Raw genomic sequence first — 23,652 nt, 5'->3', positions numbered from 1 at the left:
TCTCAATTAAATAAAAAGATAAAATCTCAGAACGTTTCTCTCTAATCTATTGTCTTCTTCCTTGTCTCTCCGGTGACGCCATGAACGCCGCCGTGTTTAGTGCTTCTGCTTTATCTCTTCCTATCTCCTTCTCTAAAACCAGATCATCTTATCTCTCTAGAAAGAAGGTAACTTTACTCTTCTTCTCCACTTGGGTTGTGAAATCATTGTCAAATTTTGAATTTTTGGGAATTGGGTTTAGTTATATTTGACGACGGTAGAGTGATTGTTTGATAGAAAAGGTTTGATCTTTAATTGGTTAAGTGATTGTTTTGGTTACAGGGAGTGAAAGGAGAATTCAGGGTTTATGCTGTGTTTGGTGATGAGAGTGGATTAGTTGAGAAGAAGAGTCAGTGGAGACCTTTGTTTGATGTGGAGGATCCTAGATCAAAAGCTCCTCCTTATAAAGGCAAGTTCTTGGATGTTAATCAAGCTATTGAAGTTGCTAGATTTGATATTCAATACTTGGATTGGCGTGCTCGCCAAGATCTTCTTACCATTATGATTCTTCATGACAAGGTTTGTTTCTTCCTTGAACTTCTTCTGCGTTGACCTCTTTTGAGCTTACTTATGTCTATCTACTTGGTAAAGTTGCGTTCTTAAGGTTATGATATGAACTTCATAGCTCGTATCTGCTACATTTAGTGCTAGGCTAGATATAGTTGAGAGTTAGGGTATATATAAGAGTTTGAGTGGCTCATCTTCTTCAAAGCTGATCAGTTAACTGTTTGTAATAGGTTGATCAGTTTTCAGTATTCACTTGTCTTTAAATATTTGTTTTCGTAACACTCTTTTCAGTGTTGACAATCATGAATGGTTTATGTTTGGGCTTGGTTGTGTATTGATGCTAAGTTATGGAATGAATATATATATTTCTTCAGGTCGTTGATGTACTTAATCCTCTAGCTCGTGAGTACAAGTCCATTGGTACTGTGAAGAAAGAACTAGCGGGACTGCAGGAAGAACTATTAAAAGCACACCAACAGGTTCTTAAGAATGCTATTTTCTGAAAATTAGCTTTGTAGTGAGGGCTCATCTTCAGACTTATTTCTAACTCTTTGTCAAAACGAAACAGGTTCATATATCTGAAGCAAGGGTTTCAACTGCTTTAGACAAGTTAGCTCACATGGAAGAACTGGTAAATGATAGGTTGTTACCTGGCAGAGTTGTAACGGATTTAGATAAACCCTCCTCTTCAACCTCTACTTCTACTATCGAGTTAGACAGGGAAAAGACAAACACTGGTACGAAGAGCTTGAATGTTTCTGGTCCGGTTCCGCGTTATAGTCCAAACTTGAAGAATTTTTGGTATCCGGTCGCTTTCACTGCAGATCTCAAGCAATACACAATGGTATAATACTAGTTCTTGTCTGATTTCTCTGTCTTTATTTATTTACAAGCTTCTGAGAAATGCTATTGTTTATGTCTCAAGGTGCCAATTGAATGCTTTGAGCAACCATGGGTTATCTTTAAAGGTGAAGATGGGAAACCAGGATGTGTACGGAATACATGTGCACATAGAGCGTGTCCGCTTGATCTTGGCACAGTAAACGAAGGGCGTATTCAATGTCCTTACCATGGTTAGTAACTCATTCTCTACACATGGTTGACAACAAGTGAAAAACCACATGTAGTATCTTATTAGATGTGACCTTGTAGGATGGGAATACTCAACCGATGGAGAATGTAAGAAGATGCCATCTACAAAGCTACTGAAGGTGAAGATCAAGTCGTTGCCTTGTCTTGAACAAGAAGGTATGATATGGATCTGGCCTGGCAGTGATCCACCTTCACCTACACTACCATCTTTACAACCTCCATCAGGGTTTGTAATCCATGCTGAGGTAATTTTTACATTTCAAGCATATCTCCAGACTCCAGTCCAATTATCTCATATCTATGCATCATTTTCTCATTTGTAATCTGATAAACTCTCAGCTTGTAATGGAACTTCCGGTGGAACACGGTTTGCTTCTAGATAATCTATTGGATCTTGCACATGCCCCGTTCACTCACACATCCACTTTTGCTAAAGGCTGGACTGTCCCAAGGTTTGTTTTAACTCTTATTACTCTGTTCAGCATTAAGATGAATCTGTTTTAACTGTGTACTAGTTTTAAGCTTTCTCTTTCTGCTACTGCAGTTTGGTGAAGTTCTTAACGCCTTCCTCGGGTCTCCAAGGGTACTGGGATCCGTATCCAATTGATATGGAATTTAAACCGCCTTGTATTGTGCTATCGACAATTGGGATCTCCAAACCAGGGAAACTAGAAGGAAAAAGCACAAAGCAGTGTGCAACACATCTTCATCAACTCCATGTATGTTTACCTTCTTCGAAAAACAAGACAAGACTTCTATACCGAATGTCACTAGACTTTGCTCCTATTTTAAAGAATCTTCCATTCATGGAACATCTCTGGAGACATTTCGCTGAACAGGTAAAGTACATCACAAGTGAATTTGATACCATCATCGCAGTCCTGTTTCTTAAGTTACCATTTCTATGTTTCCAGGTCTTAAACGAAGATTTACGGCTGGTTCTAGGACAGCAAGAACGAATGTTGAATGGTGCAAACATATGGAACTTACCAGTTGCTTATGACAAGCTAGGAGTTCGGTATAGACTATGGAGGAACGCGGTAGATCGTGGCGACGAGAAACTTCCGTTCTCTGACTAACTGATACTGAAGGAAAAAAAAATTCTAATGTTTTAGCGAACGTTGGAAGTTTTAGCAACTTCACATTCACCAGCAAACCTCTCAAGAATAGTTCAGGTTGTTATCTGGTTCGTTCTCGCCGCAGAGAAAGCTTGACCAAGTAATAACTACTACCCGGAGTTTGTGGATTCATCTAGAAGAAGTTGATGAAACAAACAACTTTTGCGTAGATAAAAAAAAAAGTGAAAAACATCCGCTGTAAATCCAAAGGAAATAATATTGTTATTCATTTTTCCCTGTGTACAGCTCACTCTCTATGAGAAATTGAATGTCAAGTTTTTCCCATTAACAGTCTCATGCCTTCCGAGAACCATTTACTTAATTCGTAACCATCTAAATTTGTATGTACGAAAGACAAAAAGTTACATGTGTATAGTGGTTATGATTTTAAAGAACATGCATGTAAAGTTACCAAGACATCTTGAGGAATAAAAAGGTAAGTACAAGTATTCAGAACAGAACAAAGTTACAGAGCAGAGCCACAAAAGGGGCAGAAACGGAAATCAGGCTCCACGACACGATCACAGAAGCGGCACATAGCTAGAGAAGACACTGGTGGCGGTGAAGACAGTGACTGAGGGAAGAACAGATCGCAGCCTTTACAATGAAGTAGAGGATCTTTGCCAGGCCATCTCCAAACAGGAACGAAGAAGAGTTTCAAGACTTTGTCGTAATCGACCAAATCGGCTTCAGAGCCGCATCTTATGCATGTTCCGGCGCTGGATTTAAGCACCTGTCTCACTTGTTGCCCTAACCCACCAACGAAGAAGAAGAACATTTTTTTTTATCAGCTCTTAAGGGTTCTCACCAAAATTGTTGATTTATGATTTCGAATCAAGGTGATAACACGAGTTTTTATTTCTTTGATGTTGTTGTTGTTCTAGTGGTTTCTAGTCGAGACACGATGAATATAAAATGGTTTTACTCTTTTTTATTTATTTACTGGTTTTACTCTTACATGTTCCGACTTCCGACAATGGTGTAAAATTTTTCTTTGGAAAAATATGAATTTTTTTTTTTTTTTGAAACAAAATTTCATATTAAATTATGTTTTAAATATTAACAATTATATTTTATTAAAAATATATTTTAATAGTATTAATCTAAGTTTTTTTTTTCAAAGTTAGCACATTTTGTCAAATGTTTCAAAAATGTCCTTTATAAATATAAAGATTATTATTATTAAAAAATAGTATATAACTTCTCATCGTGTTTCATTGTCTCTGGTGCTCTATCGTCTTCGGCGTTCCATCGTCTCCAATTATCCCTCATCTTTGGTGCTCTATCGTTTGTGGTGTTCCATCTTCTCTAGTGTTTCATTATTTCCAGTGTTCAATCGTGTATCGACGTCGTTCATTTCAAGATTTGGAAGATTTTACAAAATAGAAAAAATTGAAAATCGAAGATGGTATAAGATTCAAGATTGTCATCAATTGCAGAAGTCATCTTAGATGATCACGTTGTATCAGAACACCACTTGTGCAATTCTCTTTCGTCATCCATCATCCTTTCGAGCAATCGTCTACAATGTCTCTAAAACTAAATAGAAAATCTCAAAACTCCCCTATCTAATTGGAATTTATTTTTGATTTATTTAAAATCCGAAAAATTGTTGTTTTACTCTCTTACCCTACAATATAAAAAAAATTACAAAGGAAACCTGGGTTTTGTCCACCCACCCATAACAAAATCGGATCTAACACAATCTTCTCTCTTTCTCCTCTTTCAAATTCAATTAAATTCCTAAATTAAAAGAGAGACCACAAACTGCTCTTTCTCTTCATCGTTTTTCTTCGTACTTGACGTGTTTTAGAACAAGGTGGGGAAATAAAAACACTATGATCACACAAGTAGAAGAAGGAAAAAAGGATTCGCAAGCGGTGGTAAAAGAGGGAGGAGAGAAAGATTCAAAATCTGTGGTAAAAGAAGGGTTTAGAACGGTTGGTACAAGGAGGAGAGAATCCCGTGGTAGAAGGAGGTTTTGAATCCGGTGGTAGAAGGAGAGGGAGAGAGGGATTCCAATGCGGCCGTAGATGAAGGAGATAACAAAGAATCCCTCTTTTCGGAATCAAGTAATTGAGATGAAGATTAAGGAGATAACAAGAATCCCTCTTTCCGGAATCAAGTAGTTCTAACTCGGAAACGAACTCGAGAAAAGGTACAAGCCAAAGTGAGAGCAAGACCATCAACTCAAGGGTAAGTAGTTGGATTCGTATGAGCATGTATAAGAGATAAAACTAGTTGGAATTGCTCTTGATGTCTCTCTAAATTGAATTTTTGTGGTATATAGAAGTATAACTACGAACTAATATTTTGTAATACTAGAATAACTAGGTAGAACTAGTGTGTAAAACTGGAATAACTAGGTAGAACCAAGAGTCTTAATATGAATTTCTGAAACCGTATAACTTGATAATATTTGGTATTACTATTTGTTAAAGGAATCCTCCTCCTCACACCAGTACAACCTCTTAAAACTTCCCGACGAGTGAGTACAACAAGAAAATCAAGTATCGACGAGTTGTAATATCCATGAGAATGGAGATGATGATGTTGGTGCTTCCTAATTACAAGACATTGGAAAGAAGAAAGATAAGAGTGTTAAACGGATTGCTGTGGAGGAAAACCGCAATAACCGTAGGAATAAAGTCTTTACAAAGTCTTGGACATGTAGAATTAAGTGTGTGGTTGTTTGGATATATAGAACAAAGTTCTTTTTATTTCTATTTGAAGAATTACTCGTAAAAATTTGTTGGATTCATATTACTTTTTAGGGTTTGGTTGTGTGCAACGGGAATTTCTATGTAAAACTAATCTGTTTTTTTTTTTTTTTTGGATTTTGTCTAGTACAACTGGAAATATTAGGTAAAACTAATATGGGTTTTTGGGATTTTACAAAATATGAGATTTTAAAAAAATTTAATTTTTTGGGAAGAAAAAATCCAAATTGTACTGCCACGTGGGCAATATGTGTGTTCACACATTGTTATACCTAGTATAATAGTTGTACCAAACTTCTAAATAGTTTTACTTTTGGAGTTTTTCCATTTAATAGTGTTCACACTAGTTTTTCTTAACATTATATTTTTTAGTTTTACAATTGATTATAGTCTATTAACAAATAATTATAGTATTTTATGCATTCATATGTTTAAAAACTACAATTCTATAACTTTGTCATCCCAAATTGATTATTATTTCCAAAGTAACCTTAAAAGTATAAGGAACAACTTGTTTAGGTTTTTCTATAACAACCCAAAATTTATAGTTTTAAAAAATCATTGCTAGTAAACATTTAAACATTACTTTTGACGTTTAGTAGTACACACATTCTTAGGTTTTCTTTATAAATTATTTTATGAATGTTCAACTTTTTTATACCAGTTATATCAATTCTACCAGTTTTACTAGTTTTACTCTATTTCCCTATCGTAAAATTCAGAATTGATGGTTTTGGGTTCTAATCTACAGTTCAATACGATTCAACAACTGAAATATATTTGTTAGTAGTTAGAAGTTTTAATTGACCCATAAACCATTGTCAAACATTTAAAATAATGTGCATAATCAAATCTACAATTTGTAAATCTAAAACCAAAGTTTGGAACTAAAGAACTCAGATTTGAACGTTTAAAGGAGGTAAAGTCGCAACAAGGTGAAGATGAGACGAAGTAACAACGAGTTCAGCCTCGCCGTTGATGTAAAGTTTCACGGCGACAGAGAAAGTTTGATGGTGGTGGAGGAGAAAGCGAATGTCGATTTTGATTTTGATTTTTTTATATATTTTATTTAATTAAATCTGAGATTAAAAAGGGCAAAATCGTCATATCAAATGTTTTAATCCGAGAGGGAGTTTTAAGATGTTTTCAAATTATTTCAATTTCCTGCTAATTACCGCCGAATTAGTTTGATTCTGATCAAATAACACATTCTGGAGATATGATTATAGGAACCAGACCAAAACTTGTACTGCGCATTCCACAAAATGGCATCGGACATTCAATGGAGCAATGTAGGCATCTCAAGGAAGATTTCCTCGAGAATTTCAAAAAGATGAAGTAGAGGCTGAGTTCCGTCCTAAAAGGCTAATGAGGAGAAGGAATCGGTGAAATTTCCAAAATCAAAGGAAGCGCAACTTCCGCATCACCAAAGAATAGTATAATCAGGTGGAGGACCAGCCCACGGGGCCAAATGCTGAGCAACAAAATCCAGATCCAACTAGCCCATGACGGAGGAACCACGATAGCCGATCTATTCAAGAGCAGCCTTCGACAAAAAGGCTAATCAACATGATTATGGGAGGACTTCAAGACTGTAATGACTTGCTCAAAATCAATCTAGAACTGAGAGCGACAAGTTTTTCACATCCAAAACTGCCCGATTAACAAGCGAGCGAAAGATGTCACAATCTCCTTCACTGGCCAGGATTCCCAAGGAATACAACATCCAAACATGGCTAGTCTAGTCGTCCGGATTAATATCAAAAGTTTTGATGTAGACAAGGTACTCATTGATATCGGAAGCTCGGTCAATGTAATATTCAAAAAAACATCGTAGCAAATGGAAATCGACGAGGGTGACATTAAGCCTAATACCAGACCCCTAACCGGCTTCAACTCAAAAGCCGAGCTAATGGTCAGAACAATCAAGTGGGTGGTAGAAGCAGGAGGTTTATCCCGCTTAACCAAATTTCTAGTCGTATATGCACCACCAATCTATAGTGCAATCCTTGGAACTTCTTGGCTGAATACCGCACGAGCAATTTCACCGACTTGAATAAAGCTTGTCCTAAGGACATCTTTCATTTGACTCATATCGATAGACTCATGTAAGAAATTGTGAGGCACTAACTCCTTTCCTTTATGGATGTCTTCTCAAGTTACAACCAAATCGTCATGCATCCCGATGACCGAGAAAAGGCAGCCATCATAACCAATTGAGGCACCTACTGTTACAAGGTAATGCCATTCAGATTAAAGAACGCATGAGCGACCTACCAATGACTCGTCAATCGAATGTTTGCCGATCTCCATGGAACCACCATGGAGGTATATATCGAAGACATGCTTGTCAAATATCTTGTCAAGACAGATCATGTCAACCACCTTCGAACCTGTTTCAACATCTTGGACTAGTATAGGATGAACCTTAACCCACACAAATGTACATTCGCGGTTAAATCTAGAGATTTCTTTGCGATCAACGAACGAAGCATCGAAGCAAATCCAAAACAGATTGTTGTGGTACTCCAGCTACCTTCTCCCACAAATAAGAAAGAAATCCAGTGTCTTACGGGATGGATAGTTGCGTTAAACCGCTTCATCGCCAGGTCGACCGATAAGTGTTTGCTATTTTATCGAAAAGGGAATAAGGACTTTAAATGGGATGAGTGATGAGAAACCACCTTCTCTGAGTTGAAAAAGTACATGACAAAAAAACTAGTGTTAGCAAAGCTGGAGCTAGGGGAAACCTTATATTTATACATTACCGTCTCATCGACACCAGTCAGCAGCATGCTCGTGCGAGAGAACAAGAGAGGGCCAAAACCAGTATTTTACACAAGTAAAGCACTACTTGATGTCGAGTTAAGGTACCTAATGGTTGAGAAACTGGCCTTGGCCATGGTAACCACAACCCAAAAGTTGCATCCTTACTTCCAGTCGCACTCTATAGTCGTACTTTCAGTCCAGCCGCTGCGTTTCATCTTTCAAAGTCCCACTCACTAAGGCCGAATGGTTAAGTGGGCAATTGAGTTAAAGGAATATAACATCAAGTACCGAGGACGCACAAGCAAAAAGGCGCAAGTACTTGCAGATATCATAATCGAAGTCCCTGTCGAGCTACTCGGAGAGATACCTACCAAAGATGCCTGGACGTTGCACGTCTACGACTCTTCCTCCCAGCGCTTATCAGGAGTAGGTGTGCACCTCAAAACCATGAAAACAAGCTTTTCGCCTCAACTTTCACGCATCCAACAACGAAATCGAGTATGACGCGCTCCTAGCTGGTTTACGCTTAGCTCGCACAATGGACGTCAAATGGTTCAAACTCCTCTGTAATTCTCAGCTTGTGGCGAGCCAACTCAACAGGATCCCTTTGGATAATGTAGGAGGTTCACGAGGGCTCCGGGAGAAATCACGCTGGAGGACGATCTTTTACCTTTGAAGATAAAACATAGTAGCCACTTGATAACTTTGCCTCACGCTGCGAGAAGTGCAAACGACATGCTCCAATAACATGCCCCAACTGAGCTTCTTAGCTTGCCAACGCTACCTTACCCCTTTATGTGATGTGTGATGGATGTTGTTGAAATATTACCAGAGTCAGAGGAAATGACAATGCTCCTTATCATGGAAGATTAAAAACTAGTTAAAGCTGACTCTTTCGCCAAGTTGAAAGGAGCTGATGTAGGGCAGTTCTTCTGGAAAAACATAATATGCCGACACGGTATGCCGTTCAAGATCATTACCAATAATGAGAAGAACTTCGCTTTTAGAGCTTTCTGTAAATTATGTACTCGTTGGAAGATACGCCTAAGCTTCACAACCCCCTCGTATCCCTAGGGGAAAAGACAAGCGGAAGCCAACAATAAAACCATAGTGAACGGCCTCAAAAAGCAGTTGCTAGGATAAAAGAACCTATGGGAATCTCAGCTCGATGGTGTCCATTGGTCGAATAGAACAACACGGCAGTCTCGAGAAATCTCGTTCAGTTTGGCATAATGCCGTGTGCCGCCAAATTTATCCTAAGACACACGACAGTTACACGTGTCCAAATCGGCCTTGTTACACGGTCCTGACTAGCTCAGGAAAAAACCATGTCCGAATAGCTCTTGTTACCTCACTTAAAAAGAGAGTATTAGATGAAATGTTGCAAGAAAAATATTAAAGCCTATTAAGGAAGCCACGTCACAAAGAAATATTTTAAAAGCCCATATGCATGCACCATAAAAGAGAAAGAAGCAAATTACATAAAGGCCCCTAGGGCCTACCTAGTTCTTTCCGCCACCATTGAAGAACCAATAGAGTTCTTCAGGCATCAGAATGGCCTCGTGAAGGCCCAACCTAATCCAATTCTGCGGAGGCAACTCGAACAGGTGAATCTCCTCCTTAACCTCCTGCATCACCGCAACCATCCGACAGCGACGAGGGCAAAACTCCTTGTGAGTTATTTGGGCCTAGCAACAAGTTAAATTGTTATCTCATAAGATTGGAAATAAACCACTGATAACTCTATATTTTACCATCTTTTAGCATGCATTTATCTCCTGTTTTGCATTGTTTAGAGTTAGTTTTAGCACATTTATGTCTTTTATTCTCAGTTTATGCATTTGATTAGAATTTGCATTGCATTTGCATATTTGTGTGCATAAATGGGTGAATTAGGTACTTTAGAAGCACAAAGGAGAAGTTGTGATCAAAAAGGGACATCTAGATAGGGAATAAGGCTCAAAAGAGGAGGAAAGCAATCACTCGACAATGGAGTCGAGCACACACTCGACCGTTTGCCAAAGAACACTCGGTCGGATTCAAAACAAGTCCCTCAAAGATCAACCCGAATAAATATCTTCCGTTGGCATTCATCTTCCAAGTTCTTAACAAAAGTTGTATAAAACCGAGTTAGCTTTCCAATGCCGGTGGTCTCAGGCCGATCGGAGTTATGGTGCAAAAGTTATCCCGAATTTACTAAACATATATCATCCGAGATCGAGGACTCGACCGTTGGAAGAAGCAGAAGAAGAGGTCACTCGACCGAGCACAAGGTCGAGTTGTGAGCCGCCTCTCTATTTTGTCTCCTAGCTAACTAGGGCTTCCTTTCTTTTCTATAAATAGGTCTCTTAACTCTGGCCACAGAAGAATCTCGTTTTTTTAGGTCTAGCCACCAAAAATTGTAATCTTCATAACTTTTGATCCTTTAAGTATTTTCATTTCATTTCTTATACAAAGTTGCTTATTTTATCATCATCTTTATGATTATGTATGTTTCATCATTTTCTGGGTTTTTGTTCTTACATCTCATTTATTAGATTCTGAGTAGAGATAGATTCTTAAGGATGGGTTAGGTTGGTAGAGAAGTTAGTCTGTTTAGGATTGGTTAAGCTTGAATTCCATAAAATCCTTTCTGAGAAGGTAAGGATAGATCTTAAGCTTCTTAGCATCACACCAATGTCTAAGTTGCTAGATAAGGCTAAGTCTAGAGATTATCATGAAGCATGCTAAGAGATTAGATGTTTAAAGTGATTTTTGACATTAATGATCTGATTCTTAAAGCCTGTTTAGTATGGTTTCACCAATGAGAGTTGAGTTAGGATGTTACTAAACTTGATTACCTCTGTCATTAGAGTGGATTGGTAAGCCCTTAAGATCATTGTCTAAGGATTAGCTCTTTGTTGATTGAGTTTTGTTAAGCAACCTAGATATATTAAGTTTACTACCAACCAATAATTCCCATCCTTAGGATCTATTTGCTACTTGTTTGCTTCTGTTTCTTGCATTTAAATACTTGTCTTTTTCTGCTTTATTGTTTCTGCTTTTAGTTTTAAGTTTAATCTTCTGTTCTGCATCACTCGTCCATGCACTCGACCTTGGTTCATACCATGCTCGATCGAGTGCTAGGTCGAGCTCCAGTTTAATTTCTTGTTTATGCATTGTTCTGTTCTAGTTGTTCTTGTTTATTTCCTATTTAATTTAGTTTTCATCCTGTTTATTTACTGCTTTTTGTTATTCTTGCTTCTTTATATTCTGCACTGCTTTCATTTATTTATCTTGCATTTAGTTTCTGTTTAAGTACTTTACATTTTGCATTTTACATTTCTGTTTCATTAGGTTGATAGAATACCACCCCATTTATGAATTGGCTTAACTTGTACTATCTTGATTGCATCTTTTGTGATTAGCATAATCCCATTTGGATTGACACCTTAAGTACTACAATGCATAAGGGTAATTGAACCTGCTAGGATTAGGATACACACAAAAATCCTAGTATCAACCACGAATGAAGTTGAGGGAAATAATGAATACCGTTTTTGCTCGTGTCTCGATCACCGAAGCGGAGTCTAGAGAGAAGCTTCAAAGTTAGTTGACGAGATCCCACAAAACTTTCACCATCCCCGTGTCAGAAGGACCGGTCTGAAGCTAGAGAACATCCCGAGAAGGTTCGACGAAAGGAATCCTTGCAGAGCTCGGCCATGAATCCACCAGCGGCGGAGATCTCCTCCTCATCGTTTATTTGGATCTCTTTTTAGTCCTTCTCCTCGGCAGTGATCTTACCATTGCAAAGCTACGGATGGTTTTCGGATTCCACTCCTGGTCAGGAGATGGTATATCCGATAGCGTCGTGTTTCAAGAGTCATCAAGATGGATTTTTCCCATTCTCAGTTTCTTATTAAGGTTTTCCTTTTTGATTCTCTCAATGAAAACAAAGGAGAGAGGGGAGGAATATTAGACTCGAGAATTTTTAAGAACCAAGGAAAAATGAATCATTACGCTTCTTCGTTTAATAGAAAGATAATAGAGGCGATGATTCGACTAATGTTGTGACGTTTCACCCCCTAACAAACATTAACTTCTCTCTTGAATTTTTATTTTTTTTAAAGATGGTTTAGAGTTGTTAAACCCTGACCATTGGAATTGGCGGGAGAATTGTAAATCAGTATTGGTTCAAAAGAAAGTAAAAGGAAAAGAGTTTCACTCTAAAGTTTACTTGGCATATTACTTAGCTCGGAGTCTAGCTCGATAATAAGATTTTTCTAGATAAAGACCCATTTAGGTAGCAATCTCAGCTAATTATTCTTCATTTTATTTTATTTTAAAGCGAAGATAGTAGGCAGATACCTAGAGACTTGGTACAACCTCTAACTTGGAAAAGCAAAAACGTAGCGTACTAAAATAAAAATAGATAATGCCACACAAAAATCAGTAGTGGGCAAAAGTCTGGACAGCTCGGAGAAGGTCCTCCGACATCGGATATGCCTTCAATAAGCCAAATTGCTCACAATCCACCGGATCCGTTTCCAACGCCCTAAGTTTCTACTCGATGTCATCCACATGCTCCATTGCTCTTTGATGCTGAGCCTTCAAACGAAGGATCTTCAACTCTAAATCTTCAAGTTCTTGATCGACGACATCTCTCTTGACACGGTAATATGGGAGATTCAAGCAATACTTCCGATGCACGAGCAGGAGTTGTATCAAGGATAGCTAGGTTACCTGTTGGACATATTTGTGGGCTTCATAGACCAGAAATAAGTTCTTCACTATACCTGGCAGAAAGTCACGACTCGTTCTTATTGATGGACATTGATCATGGATCACATCAGGCACGTCGGCAGCACAAGTCCTACAATATTCCAAGAGATATTAAGAGATTTCAGCCACATGATCAAGGCCAAGCATCTCCAAATCTTGAGGATGAGATTCGAGGCGGCTAAGCCTCTCTTTGTAATCAACCTTTTGAGCCTCAGTAGCCCAGATCACCGCCTGATATTCTTTGGCCTTCTTGGTAAGCAGAGAGAGAAATTTTCTACAAGCAAGGCGATCACTTTGACACAAGGAAAGCAGGAAATTCCAAGAAACTCGGATGTGCCTGAAAAACTCCCCATTTTTCAAAGCTTGGTTCTTACATCAGCAAACTAGAGATGGATGTTCAAAATCTTAGAAAACAACCCTTTTGGTAGAAGGAATGGATCGGTGGAACTCCTTTGTCAATGACCCCGTCGAGGGATACCAAGCTGAGGACATGATGATAGCAAAAGTGGAAGCGAGATGTTGAGACATCTCCCCAGGAAATTTATACGATGGATTATTCTAACTCACAGGTCATAGGCGACCTCTCCCCATGAAATTTATAAAGCAAGGGAACATCTCAATTTAAGGGTTTCTGATCTTTTGACAACTAATGGATTTGGAAATTTTCCTTTTAGAATAATGCATGGAAAAAGTAAATATTCTTGAATCCAACAAAAGAAAAGTTCAAATCATTGGATAAAGAAAAAATCTCAAAATATTAATAGAAATAACAAGCCTAAAAGAAAAGCCCATCGTTCGGCAAGGTTTAGTACAAAAACCCGAATATGCAAATAAATATTAGAAAATTGCAGCTCGGTTCCCAGAGCTCCTTGATCATCTACCAGGACTTCTTGAACGTTGGTGAAGTGACTTCCACCTCTCCTGGATCTTCGGTTCGAGTAACAAGAAGAACATCATTGATGGGGAGAACTCCCAGACTGGGTTGATTTTCTGGATTGTGCAGAGATCTGGGTTTGATTCCTGTTAGCTTGAGAGGTAGAGGGTAAGATGGCCTTAGACACTCTCTTTCGATTGGCTTTTGATGAACCAGCTTGCTCTATTGTCTTTGGTTCTGCAGGTTTTATTGGAGCGCCTTGAGCAAAGTTCATTTTCTGTGATTTTGCTTCTAAAAGTTTCTGGCTTGACTTATTAGTCGTCTTATGTATAGGAGGTCTCCTCTGCCCCTTTTACTGGATCCCCCCATCTCCTTAACAAGCAAAGGGAGGTCTTCATTAGGGGAGCTTGGTACGTGAGCATCTTCCTGGTTATCTACATTATGCACAAAGGTGGCTTCAGCAGAAGTTAGATTTGCCGCCAAGATAGAGTTTGTTGTTATTTCTATAATGCTATCTGCTTCAATTTGTATAACTCACATTCTTCTTGTAGCACTTTTTGCAGGTTCAAGACAAGACAAATACTGAATGGTGACCTCCCTTAAGTCACTCATGACCTGTTCTCTCGCTGGTTTATCCAAATTTGAGTCTAGCACCCTAGCTTCCTGTTCAAAGAGTGGAGGTGGTGTTTGGGGATCAGGACTTGATATATTTCGTTCCATGGGTGGTCTTCGTGCTCTGGAGGAGACAAAGGGTTCACCTAGGAAACATGTGGAGGAAGTTGATTTTCTGTCCAATGGAGAGAGCGAGCAGGATGGGGGTGTGGTGTCTGTTTAAACAGAGAGGGGAGTGGAGATCATGGCTCTGGGAACCTCTTGAAAGAGACCTTGAATTACTGCGGTTTTCCCTTAGATCTCTTTGACCGTGTGGGGGAGGCCTCAAACGTTTTCTTGGGTTTGGATTTTGATGGGGGAGATAGCTTCTTTTTGGGTATTGGTTGTGGCTCCTTGTGGGTAGAAATTTATCTTGGAGGGGTGCAGTAGTTTCTTGAAGCAGACTTTTGAGCAGGGATGACTAGAGGTGGAATAGTAGAGGGTAGAGACTTCTTTTCTAGGTCTAAAAACCCGGGCAATGAGTTTTCTCATGAGAGAGACGTAGACAGTATGAACAGTGGTTTTTACGGTTTTTGTATTATAGGCATACCAATGCTTCACTTCCATAGTGATAGGTTCCAGTCCATTCAGAAAAAATTTAAGTTGGATCAAGGAGGAGGTGATTTCTGTGTCCATGAGTTCTCCTAGCATCTCGCCAATAATTTGCAGCATCTCTACCTTACAATAGTTCTTTAGGAGCCCATGTACCTCTATCCAGAAAGGAATCATGGATGGAAAGATGGGTGAAATAATCGGCTTCCATCTCTAGAGGATAACCATCCATTGGTTGAAATGGTACGGCCTATTTGCTAGAACTTGCTGAAGATCTTCTTCCGACTCAAACTTGGACTGGAAGCAACCTTGACCCATATCTGAGCCCGTTGCTTTTTGTCTCAAGTTCCTGAGAATAAGGAGGAAGGGGAACATCGCCCATAACCTTTGACCAGTCGGGTTGGTAAGTCTTCCAATAAGCATCATAGTGTTTTCTTGAACCAGATCTGAAGTGTCAAGAGTTGGAGCCTTGATTCTTTTGCGGGTAAGGGGGGGGGGGGGGGGGGGGATAACCTCTTAATATTTCATTTCCGTTCAGGTGGTTAAGTGTGCGGGTGGCCATCACAGAGGCATGTTTGGGTAAAATTCAGTTTAGGGAGGTTCAGTATTCAAGTAAAAGAAACACAGGTTACTCGGGCTAAAACGGGTAGAAACAGCTTATATAGATTCCGGATGGGGGAAGAAGATAAATGCAGTGGTTAAATTACAGTACTAGTAAAAGACAGGTCGAAATTAATGTTCAGATACCTCTTGGTGGTTGGTTGTGGAGGAGCAAGGTTTGAAGATTGGAAGAACACCCATCCGGACGAGGGGTGTCCAGCGGTTAAAACTCAGAATCAGCTGCTACTAGTGGAAAATGTTAGGTGAGATCGGATAAAAGAATTTCTCATTTATCCTCGGAGATGGCGCCTGGAAACGTTTTTATTAACATAATAATATAATAGTAATATAATAATATAATAATAACATGATAAATTACTATATTTTGCATTTCATTATAATGTGACTAATTTACAATATACTTCCACTATTATATATTAACCAAAATAGTCTTAGTTTTCAAGAATTAAAAGAAACTCATGATTGTTATTTTTGATGTGGGTAGTAACTTACCATTGTATACTGATTTAGAAATTATAAATCTTTTAGCAAAGTTGAGCTTAATAATAATACAATTTATATTAAAACACATGTTACCTATAGTTATTTCTAATTAAATCAACATAAATTAAATAAAAATATTATTAGTCATCACAAAAATACTCATAATTATATATAAGCATCTATATATTCCATATTTATCCATAATGAATTTCCTTATTTATCCTTTAAATTAATGACATAAATTTTTTTTTGCAATGAGCCAATGAGCAAAAGAAGATGAACACTGAAATACCGCATTGATGTGCGGTGGCGCGGCCAAAGCCTTGATGTTATTTTGAAATCATTTTTATTTAGTTATGAAATGAAAGAAAAATCAATGGATTGATTTATGATAATGAACACGAATTTGATTGGTTATATATATAGGGGAGGAAGAGAAATTTAGAGTTCGTCCTTATGTTTACCTAAGGAATATAAAAGTTAATATTTTTAAAATTTTAGGAACATTTTTGTAATCAATAATATATTTTAAGATTAATAAATACTTTTTTATTTTAGTCTTCATCACTTACAAAGAGTCTTGCTATATCTCTAATTGATTTTCAGAAAATTTTATTTAATATTCGCTTGTGGTGGATGTCGGGTTAGATCCTAGAAAATTAATATTAAACTCTTTCAAAATTAACATATTTTAATATCATGACATGTTTACTATATTTAACTATAAATTTACTTTCAAAATTGAACTAAAAATAAATAGAAGGAATATAATTCAATGTTTTTATACAAATACTTATCATGAAATACATATTTTTAATTTTTTTAACTCTAATAAATGTATTGTGTAAAACTAAAACAATAAAACTTATACTATAAATGTAACACATATATTTCAACCAAAATTCACTATAAAACTATATTGTAGCGATAAAAAAAACATATTTTCATCTAATATAGTTGATGTGTGAGAAATTGAGAATACTATCAGAAAATAACAAAAAAATATAACATAGTTTTTTAAAAAGCTTTTGTTACAAAATATAGCACCACAGTGTACCACATATTAAAATCTAGTTAATTTAATATTTAAAGACATCTAAAAAATGACTAATGAAGAGGCTCTAAATCTAGTTTAGTTCGTCAAATTAAACAAATTTTTGTTATTTAGATAAACGTTGATGGATCATACTTCCATCTACCAAAGTAAACAAAAAACCCCAATTTTTTTTTTCTTTGCAAATTTATTAAAATACTGAAAACTAATTTTTCTATTTTTAAATGATTTTTTGTTTTATGTTTGACTGTAAAATAAAGATTAGTGAAAATTAAAACTAAAAAATACCGCTAAGGTTTATATCATATGGAAGGTCTATATATCTAATAAATAAAAGGACCCAATTTGGATTCATGCAAGAGAAAAATAAACTATTTTTTTGGTATGATGAGCATATGGCCCCGTTAACGTTATTGTATTTGGGAGCAAATGAATCAATACTCTCGGAATTGTGTTGCCACCATACTTGCTGAACAAATTAATAATTTAATTACACCGTTCGTTTGTGCTGTTATGTTATGTTTTCTAAGATTTCTCCTACTAGAAAGTAAATTCTGTCGGCTCGATCTTATATATGAACATTCTCCTACCGACAGTAAATGGGACTCCAATTTCAAGGATGTGAGTTAAACTCTAGGTCTTACAGCTTCCTTCACATGCCTTCACGTAAGTGCTATATTGATGATATGATAACTATTAGAGAGTGTAGTATGTGTTACCCTATAATGAATGGGTAAATAGATATATAAGGCAGTCCTGATTAAATCACTATGTATGATGAATCTTTATTAATCTCTATTATTAAATTACAATTACAACAAAACAAAAAATGGATAGAGATGAAGTTCTTTAATAATAGTATTTCTCTTTATGGAATAATTTTCCTTTTGTTTTACTACTTCATAATGGTCCCCCAACCAACACTAACAATAGTATTTTCTAAGACTCAAAACTATTCCTTTGGAATACGGACAATAATATTACAACTTCGCGAATGGTCTACGAAAAATATTTTATAATCGATCTAACATTAGTATATTTTAAGACCAACAAAACCAAAATTCTAAATTTACACATGTATAAAAAACAAAATAGAGATGAAAGTATATATGGTTCTGGGTTCAGTTCTGTTCGAAAAAAATCAGTAGTTGATTTATTCGACCCTAAAATGTTCAGTTTGAAAATAAAAGATAAAAATTTATTTTCATTCAATTTTGTTTGATTTGACAAATTTTGTTTTGGATTCGGTTCCGATTTTATAAAACAGCACACTAAAAATACTATGTAATCATGTAATTAAATGTAGCTTGATTAAAATATTGATTTTTAATAACTGTACATTGATTTTTGCAGAAAATATAGAATAGATTTGGACTTAATTAGTTCAAATAATTCGATATAAAAATTTTATAACAAATTTTAGTATTTGTTGCTTTGTTTTCGTATACTTTTCTCTATGTTGGATATGTAACTTTTACTAGTGTTTAAGTAGCAAAAAAATACAATAGATAGTAAAATTTCAGTTGGATTTGAGTTACTTCTGTCTTTTATTCACTTTTATACAAAAACGTTTTTGTTAAAAAAACTTTTCACCGGCAGAAAAAAAAAAAGAAAAAAAGAGACGTCGAAAAAAAACAAAATCACCGGCCGTGGGTAAAAAAAAAAAAAAAAAAAAAAAAGAATGGATGAAATGAAATCTAAAGAGACGTGTCAAGAGTGAACAAGTCTCCGTGGAAAGTGGTGTTGTCCACTCCAGCCGTTACGATTCGACGCTCAATTAACCCACGTGACTAATTCACTCTATATCTCTCTCTCTTTACCCCTTTTATGCCCACATGCCCAATTCTTTCTCTCTTCTCTCTCTCTTCACTCAAGTTCCTTTAAAAACCGAAACAAAACTTTATCTCTCTCTCTCTGTCTGAAACAAGAACAAGAATCTCAGAAAGTTATGGACAACCTCCGGAAACTTAATCTCCTCTCTGTCTCTTTAACCATAATCTTTGTCTCCCTTACCATAGCGACCAACTTACCCTTCCTTGAAGTGAAATATCCCAATACCCACAACAACCCTTTTGGTATGTTGCTACGGCCGACACCGACTAAGAACCAATCATCGGGTCAACCGGTTCCGGCCGGGTCAGATGAGTGTTTGGTTTGGAGCAAAGCCTGTTCAGTTGAGATTCTTAGGCTGACCTATGAGCCTGATAACGTGGCGTGGCTCAAACGCGTTAGGAGGACGATCCACGAGAACCCGGAGCTTGCGTTTGAGGAGGTTGAGACGAGTAGGCTCGTGAGGTCCGAGCTGGATCGTATGGGTATTATGTATAGATACCCGCTGGCAAAAACGGGTATTCGGGCTTGGATCGGATCCGGTGGACCGCCTTTTGTGGCGGTTCGGGCTGATATGGACGCACTACCAATTCAGGTAAACCAAACCGGAACAAAACAAGTGTTTCTTAATTTAAAGTATTTACTTTTTTCTTGTTAGGATGTATTTAGATATGAGTACATACATATCTTAGTTATCTACGTATATACATAGCTTTATTGATACAAACAAACGATTATAGACATGTGTGGCGCATATTATTTGGGTCGCCAAAATTGTACAGTATAAAATGTGGGACTAAGGTCCATGTGAACATTAAAATTTGTAGCAAAACACTACATGATTTTCACGTGCCCTATTGCTGTTGTATGAAACAGAAAGACTTTTGGATATGTTTAATCTTTGTTAAGACTTCAGATTTAAAATATATTTTTCGAAAGGAAAGTCAAAAGATTCAGAAATTATGCAAATTGTGTGGGTTGATCAGTGTACTATTTTTTGTGTTATCAATTATCTTGACATTACAGTACGTTTAAACTTTAAACTAGTGCATTATATTATTTGGTCCATGTGACCATGTGAAATATTCCATTTTAGGAAATATTATTGTACTTATATTGGTAGTAGTTACTCGCTGACACAGAGGCTGTGTCACACATGATGATGTACCAGATATGATGATAATGATAGATTGTGTGGTTGATGTGATATGGTTATAGCTAACGTATAGAGATTTCTTAGGATTTTATTTTTATATATTGACATAATATTTAGTTGTGGTCATGCAAAATAGGAAGCCGTGGAATGGGAACACAAAAGCAAAGTTGGAGGCAAAATGCATGCATGTGGTCATGACGCACATGTGACTATGCTTCTCGGCGCTGCCCATATTCTTAAGTCTCGTGAACATCTTCTCAAGGTACTTTCATCAAACTCTTTGCTTTGTTTTTATTCTTACATTATTTGCTTTCTTATAAAGTGAATGTGTCTTTTCAAATACTGTTGAAGATTTATAAACTTTATTTCTTGCTGGGTCACTGTTTGTTTGCTGTGCTATAATGACAAAGTGACGTGAACTAAAGATATGCATTTAAAGATAAGGGATAACATCCATTTTTAACATTTTTTATTGGCAACAGAGGAGTTGTAGTCATTAGGTCCATAGTTTCGTTGGACGAGAGATCAAAGCCAGATAGATTAGTCCCTTTCTCGTTTCCGGTAAAAACATACAATAATACATTTGTGTACCGTTTACAGGGAACAGTGGTTTTGTTATTCCAGGCGGCCGAAGAAGCTGGAAATGGTGCAAAGAATATGATAGAAGACGGAGCCTTGGAGGACGTACAGGCTATCTTCGCGGTCCATGTGTCTCACATCCATCCAACGGGTGTGATTGGATCTAGAAGTGGTCCTTTGCTCGCTGGATGTGGAATTTTCCGGGCGGTTATCACTGCGGAAGATAGTGGTGGCGCCGCTAATCTTATTCTTGCAGCTTCTTCCGCCGTCATTAGCCTTCAAGGGATTGTATCTCGTGAAGCTAGTCCTCTTGACTCTCAGGTTCTTTCTTAAAATCCAAAAAAAAAAAAAAAAAACAAGATATTCATAAATTAAAAGCTAATTTCTGATTCGCATTTTCTTGAAATGTAGGTTGTGTCGGTAACTTCATTTGATGGCGGTCATAGTCTCGATGTGCTGCCAGACACAGTGGTCCTCGGTGGTACTTACAGAGCTTTTTCTAACTCAAGCTTCTACTACCTTATGAAGCGTATTCAAGAGGTGCGTTCCATAATAACCCACTTGGACTAAGCTTTCGGTTTCTTTGCTATATATGTTCGTACTACGTAGACCTAATAATTCAAAAAGTCCAGAAACAGGGCCCAACAAAATTTAGACCAATAAGTAATATTCAAAGTGGCATACAAAACCAATTTGACCAACCCAAACAGAATTGAATTCAATCGATTAAAAATGTGTTTACTCAATTGGTTTTCTTGTTTTTTCTTTAAAGAACTATAAGACACAAAAACAACAGCAAAACTGAATAAGCCAAATTTGATTATAATTGGGACGTTATACACAAATAAATGTAAAAAAATATATATATTCTAAACATTTGTTAGTTTATTTTTTTCTATAATTATACTTTTAAATTTATTATTTTTGATAATTACAAACTAACTGAATTATAAATAGTGTTTACTTTCAATAAGGCTTATGAAACTAAAACAGAAAAAAATTGTAAACAACATTTTCTACTCCTATATATCTTTAATTCGGTACCAAATTGTCCAAATATCCATAGTACATAACAAATATGTCTCGTTGGGTTATGGTGCTTGGTCTCATCCGGTCCAAATCGTCTATTAACGAGTATAGGTCGTAACTATTCCACATGACACACAATGGACCAAAATAGATATGTTACATATGTATTACTAGCCTTTAGCTCTACCGGTATAGCATAACCAAACTAAAAATATGCTTCATTTAATTTGTATCGGCAGGTACTCGTGGATCAAGTCGGGGTTTTCGGTTGCACAGCAACAGTGAACTTCTTTGAGAAGCAGAATGCCATCTACCCACCAACCACAAACAACGACGCAGCATACAATCACTTAAAGAAAGTCACCGTCGATTTGCTCGGAGAAAGTCACTTTACGCTGGCTCCACAGATGATGGGAGCTGAAGATTTTGCCTTCTACTCCGAGATCATCCCGGCCGCATTCTACTTCATTGGCATAAGAAATGAAGAACTTGGATCAGTCCACATTGGCCATTCACCACATTTCATGATCGATGAAGATAGTTTACCGGTTGGAGCCGCGGTTCATGCCGCTGTGGCTGAGAGATACTTAAATGATAAACATTTATAAGAACAAAAACAATCTCCCGGGCATTTGTTTTTTAGGGTGGTTATATTTTAGGTGTTACGAAAATTATATTAATCTCTCTTTGCTTGGAAATGTTTGTGAAGAGTAGTTTTATTTTTGTCTTTTAATTGTGTAAACCGCATATGATCTATATAGCAGTATGGTTTTTTTTTTTTTTTTTAGCAGGACCTGTTAGAGTAAGAGATAACGGTACAAAATATTGTAATCTTTATAGTGTAATTTCGCCTTGATTTTATTATCATGGGAATTTAAAGAGTATTTTGCTATGAAATTTGTAAATTAAACTCACTGTGATTGTTTAATATTTATTCACAACAGAGGATTCATATTTGATTCTTTGCTTGCAAGTGAAACAAAGAACAGTAACGTCAACTAAAGTTAACTGCAAGGTTGACAATACCCAAAGTTCAAGAAGAAAATCACGGAATTCGAAAACATACAGACGAGGAAGATTTCCAAAAAATTTGGGTACTTTGTAAGGATTAGTTAACTATAATACAGTATCACTTTTAGTATCTTTAAGTACTGATCTAATATTGATCTTTGCAATTCAATTTCCATATTTTAACACTTAGCTTGCAAGTGAGACAATCCATAGTAAGTAGCGTCGAGTGAAGATTCGTTTAAGGGGTTGAAATGGTTGATATATTAATATTTTACAGAAGAAAATAAATTTACAAAAGACAATTAAAAAATACAAGAAAGAAAAAACAGAAATTCACTAGGATACAAATGTTGCCAGCTTTACGTAAAGACGAGGAATTGATTTTATTTGAAATGGTTGGCATTGGGATGTATATGGGTCCTCGTGGAATCAAATAAAAGAGAAATATAGATGAATGGACAAAATAGAATTGTGAAAGAAATCTAGATTTTCACACGAACCAATTTCGACATTTACTTGTATGTGTAAAACATTTTCGTATGTAAGTTAAATTTTGTTCGTTGTTATCATTTTCTCTACGAGAGCAAATATAACGGTTAGTTTTGGTTCAAATTATAAATGTTATGGCTGTAAGGAAAGTAAATTCAAAAAAAAATTATCGACTAAAGAGACATGGCACCATGTTCAACAAGTTTGGGACAATAACACTTGTTACAGTGGGTTTGGTTCTCTCATGTCACTCCAAATACTCATTTCTTGCCTGGCTAGCATCTCATAATCGGTTATACATGAGATTGAATGAGTGC

At 36.7% G+C, this 23,652-nt stretch overlaps 3 protein-coding genes across 4 annotated transcripts; 2 read left to right on the top strand and 1 right to left on the bottom strand.

The window, feature by feature from the left end:
• On the top strand, positions 1-2,802 carry LOC104742170 (chlorophyllide a oxygenase, chloroplastic). The gene is given in 9 exon segments (XM_087483397.1): positions 1-167; positions 322-558; positions 921-1,025; positions 1,115-1,390; positions 1,472-1,619; positions 1,699-1,883; positions 1,978-2,090; positions 2,183-2,503; positions 2,505-2,802. Coding segments are annotated over 9 exon segments (1,527 nt in total). The 5' UTR covers positions 1-80; the 3' UTR covers positions 2,560-2,802.
• Positions 2,803-3,159: 357 nt separating this feature from the next.
• On the bottom strand, positions 3,160-3,783 carry LOC104742169 (uncharacterized). The gene has a single exon (XM_010463141.3). It carries the CDS (start codon positions 3,532-3,534, stop codon positions 3,223-3,225), a length of 312 nt encoding a protein of 103 aa, XP_010461443.1. The 5' UTR covers positions 3,535-3,783; the 3' UTR covers positions 3,160-3,222.
• Positions 3,784-19,064: 15,281 nt separating this feature from the next.
• Positions 19,065-22,732, top strand: LOC104742168 (IAA-amino acid hydrolase ILR1-like 6). 2 transcript variants are annotated; one of them, XM_010463139.3, is made up of 5 exons: positions 19,065-19,666; positions 20,364-20,489; positions 20,828-21,127; positions 21,218-21,346; positions 22,075-22,732. In XM_010463139.3, the coding sequence occupies exons 1-5, from the start codon at positions 19,190-19,192 to the stop codon at positions 22,441-22,443; spliced, it is 1,401 nt and encodes a 466-aa protein (XP_010461441.2). In that variant the 5' UTR covers positions 19,065-19,189; the 3' UTR covers positions 22,444-22,732. The 2 variants fall into 2 exon arrangements, with proteins under 2 accessions (XP_010461441.2, XP_087341983.1); XM_087485857.1 differs by having other exon boundaries at positions 19,077-19,666; positions 20,345-20,489.
• The last annotated feature ends 920 nt before the right edge of the window (positions 22,733-23,652 follow it).

Source organism: Camelina sativa, chromosome 14 (genome assembly GCF_030686135.1).
Source record: "Camelina sativa cultivar CO46 ecotype springtype chromosome 14, ASM3068613v1".
Taxonomy (NCBI): Eukaryota; Viridiplantae; Streptophyta; class Magnoliopsida; order Brassicales; family Brassicaceae; genus Camelina; species Camelina sativa.
Note: the sequence above shows the minus strand (reverse complement) of the source record. Positions and strands in the feature narration are given on the sequence as shown.

What these genes read in the sequence shown, in the direction of transcription:
- LOC104742168 (XM_010463139.3), top strand. Translation starts at nt 19,190, where the DNA reads ATGGACAACCTCCGGAAACTTAATCTCCTCTCTGTCTCTTTAACCATA. An exon ending in CTCGTGAACATCTTCTCAAG is followed by an intron (nt 20,490 to 20,827) that starts GTACTTTCATCA and finishes TACCGTTTACAG; the next exon opens with GGAACAGTGGTTTTGTTATT. An exon ending in CTAGTCCTCTTGACTCTCAG is followed by an intron (nt 21,128 to 21,217) that starts GTTCTTTCTTAA and finishes CTTGAAATGTAG; the next exon opens with GTTGTGTCGGTAACTTCATT.
- LOC104742169 (XM_010463141.3), bottom strand. Translation starts at nt 3,534, where the DNA reads ATGTTCTTCTTCTTCGTTGGTGGGTTAGGGCAACAAGTGAGACAGGTG.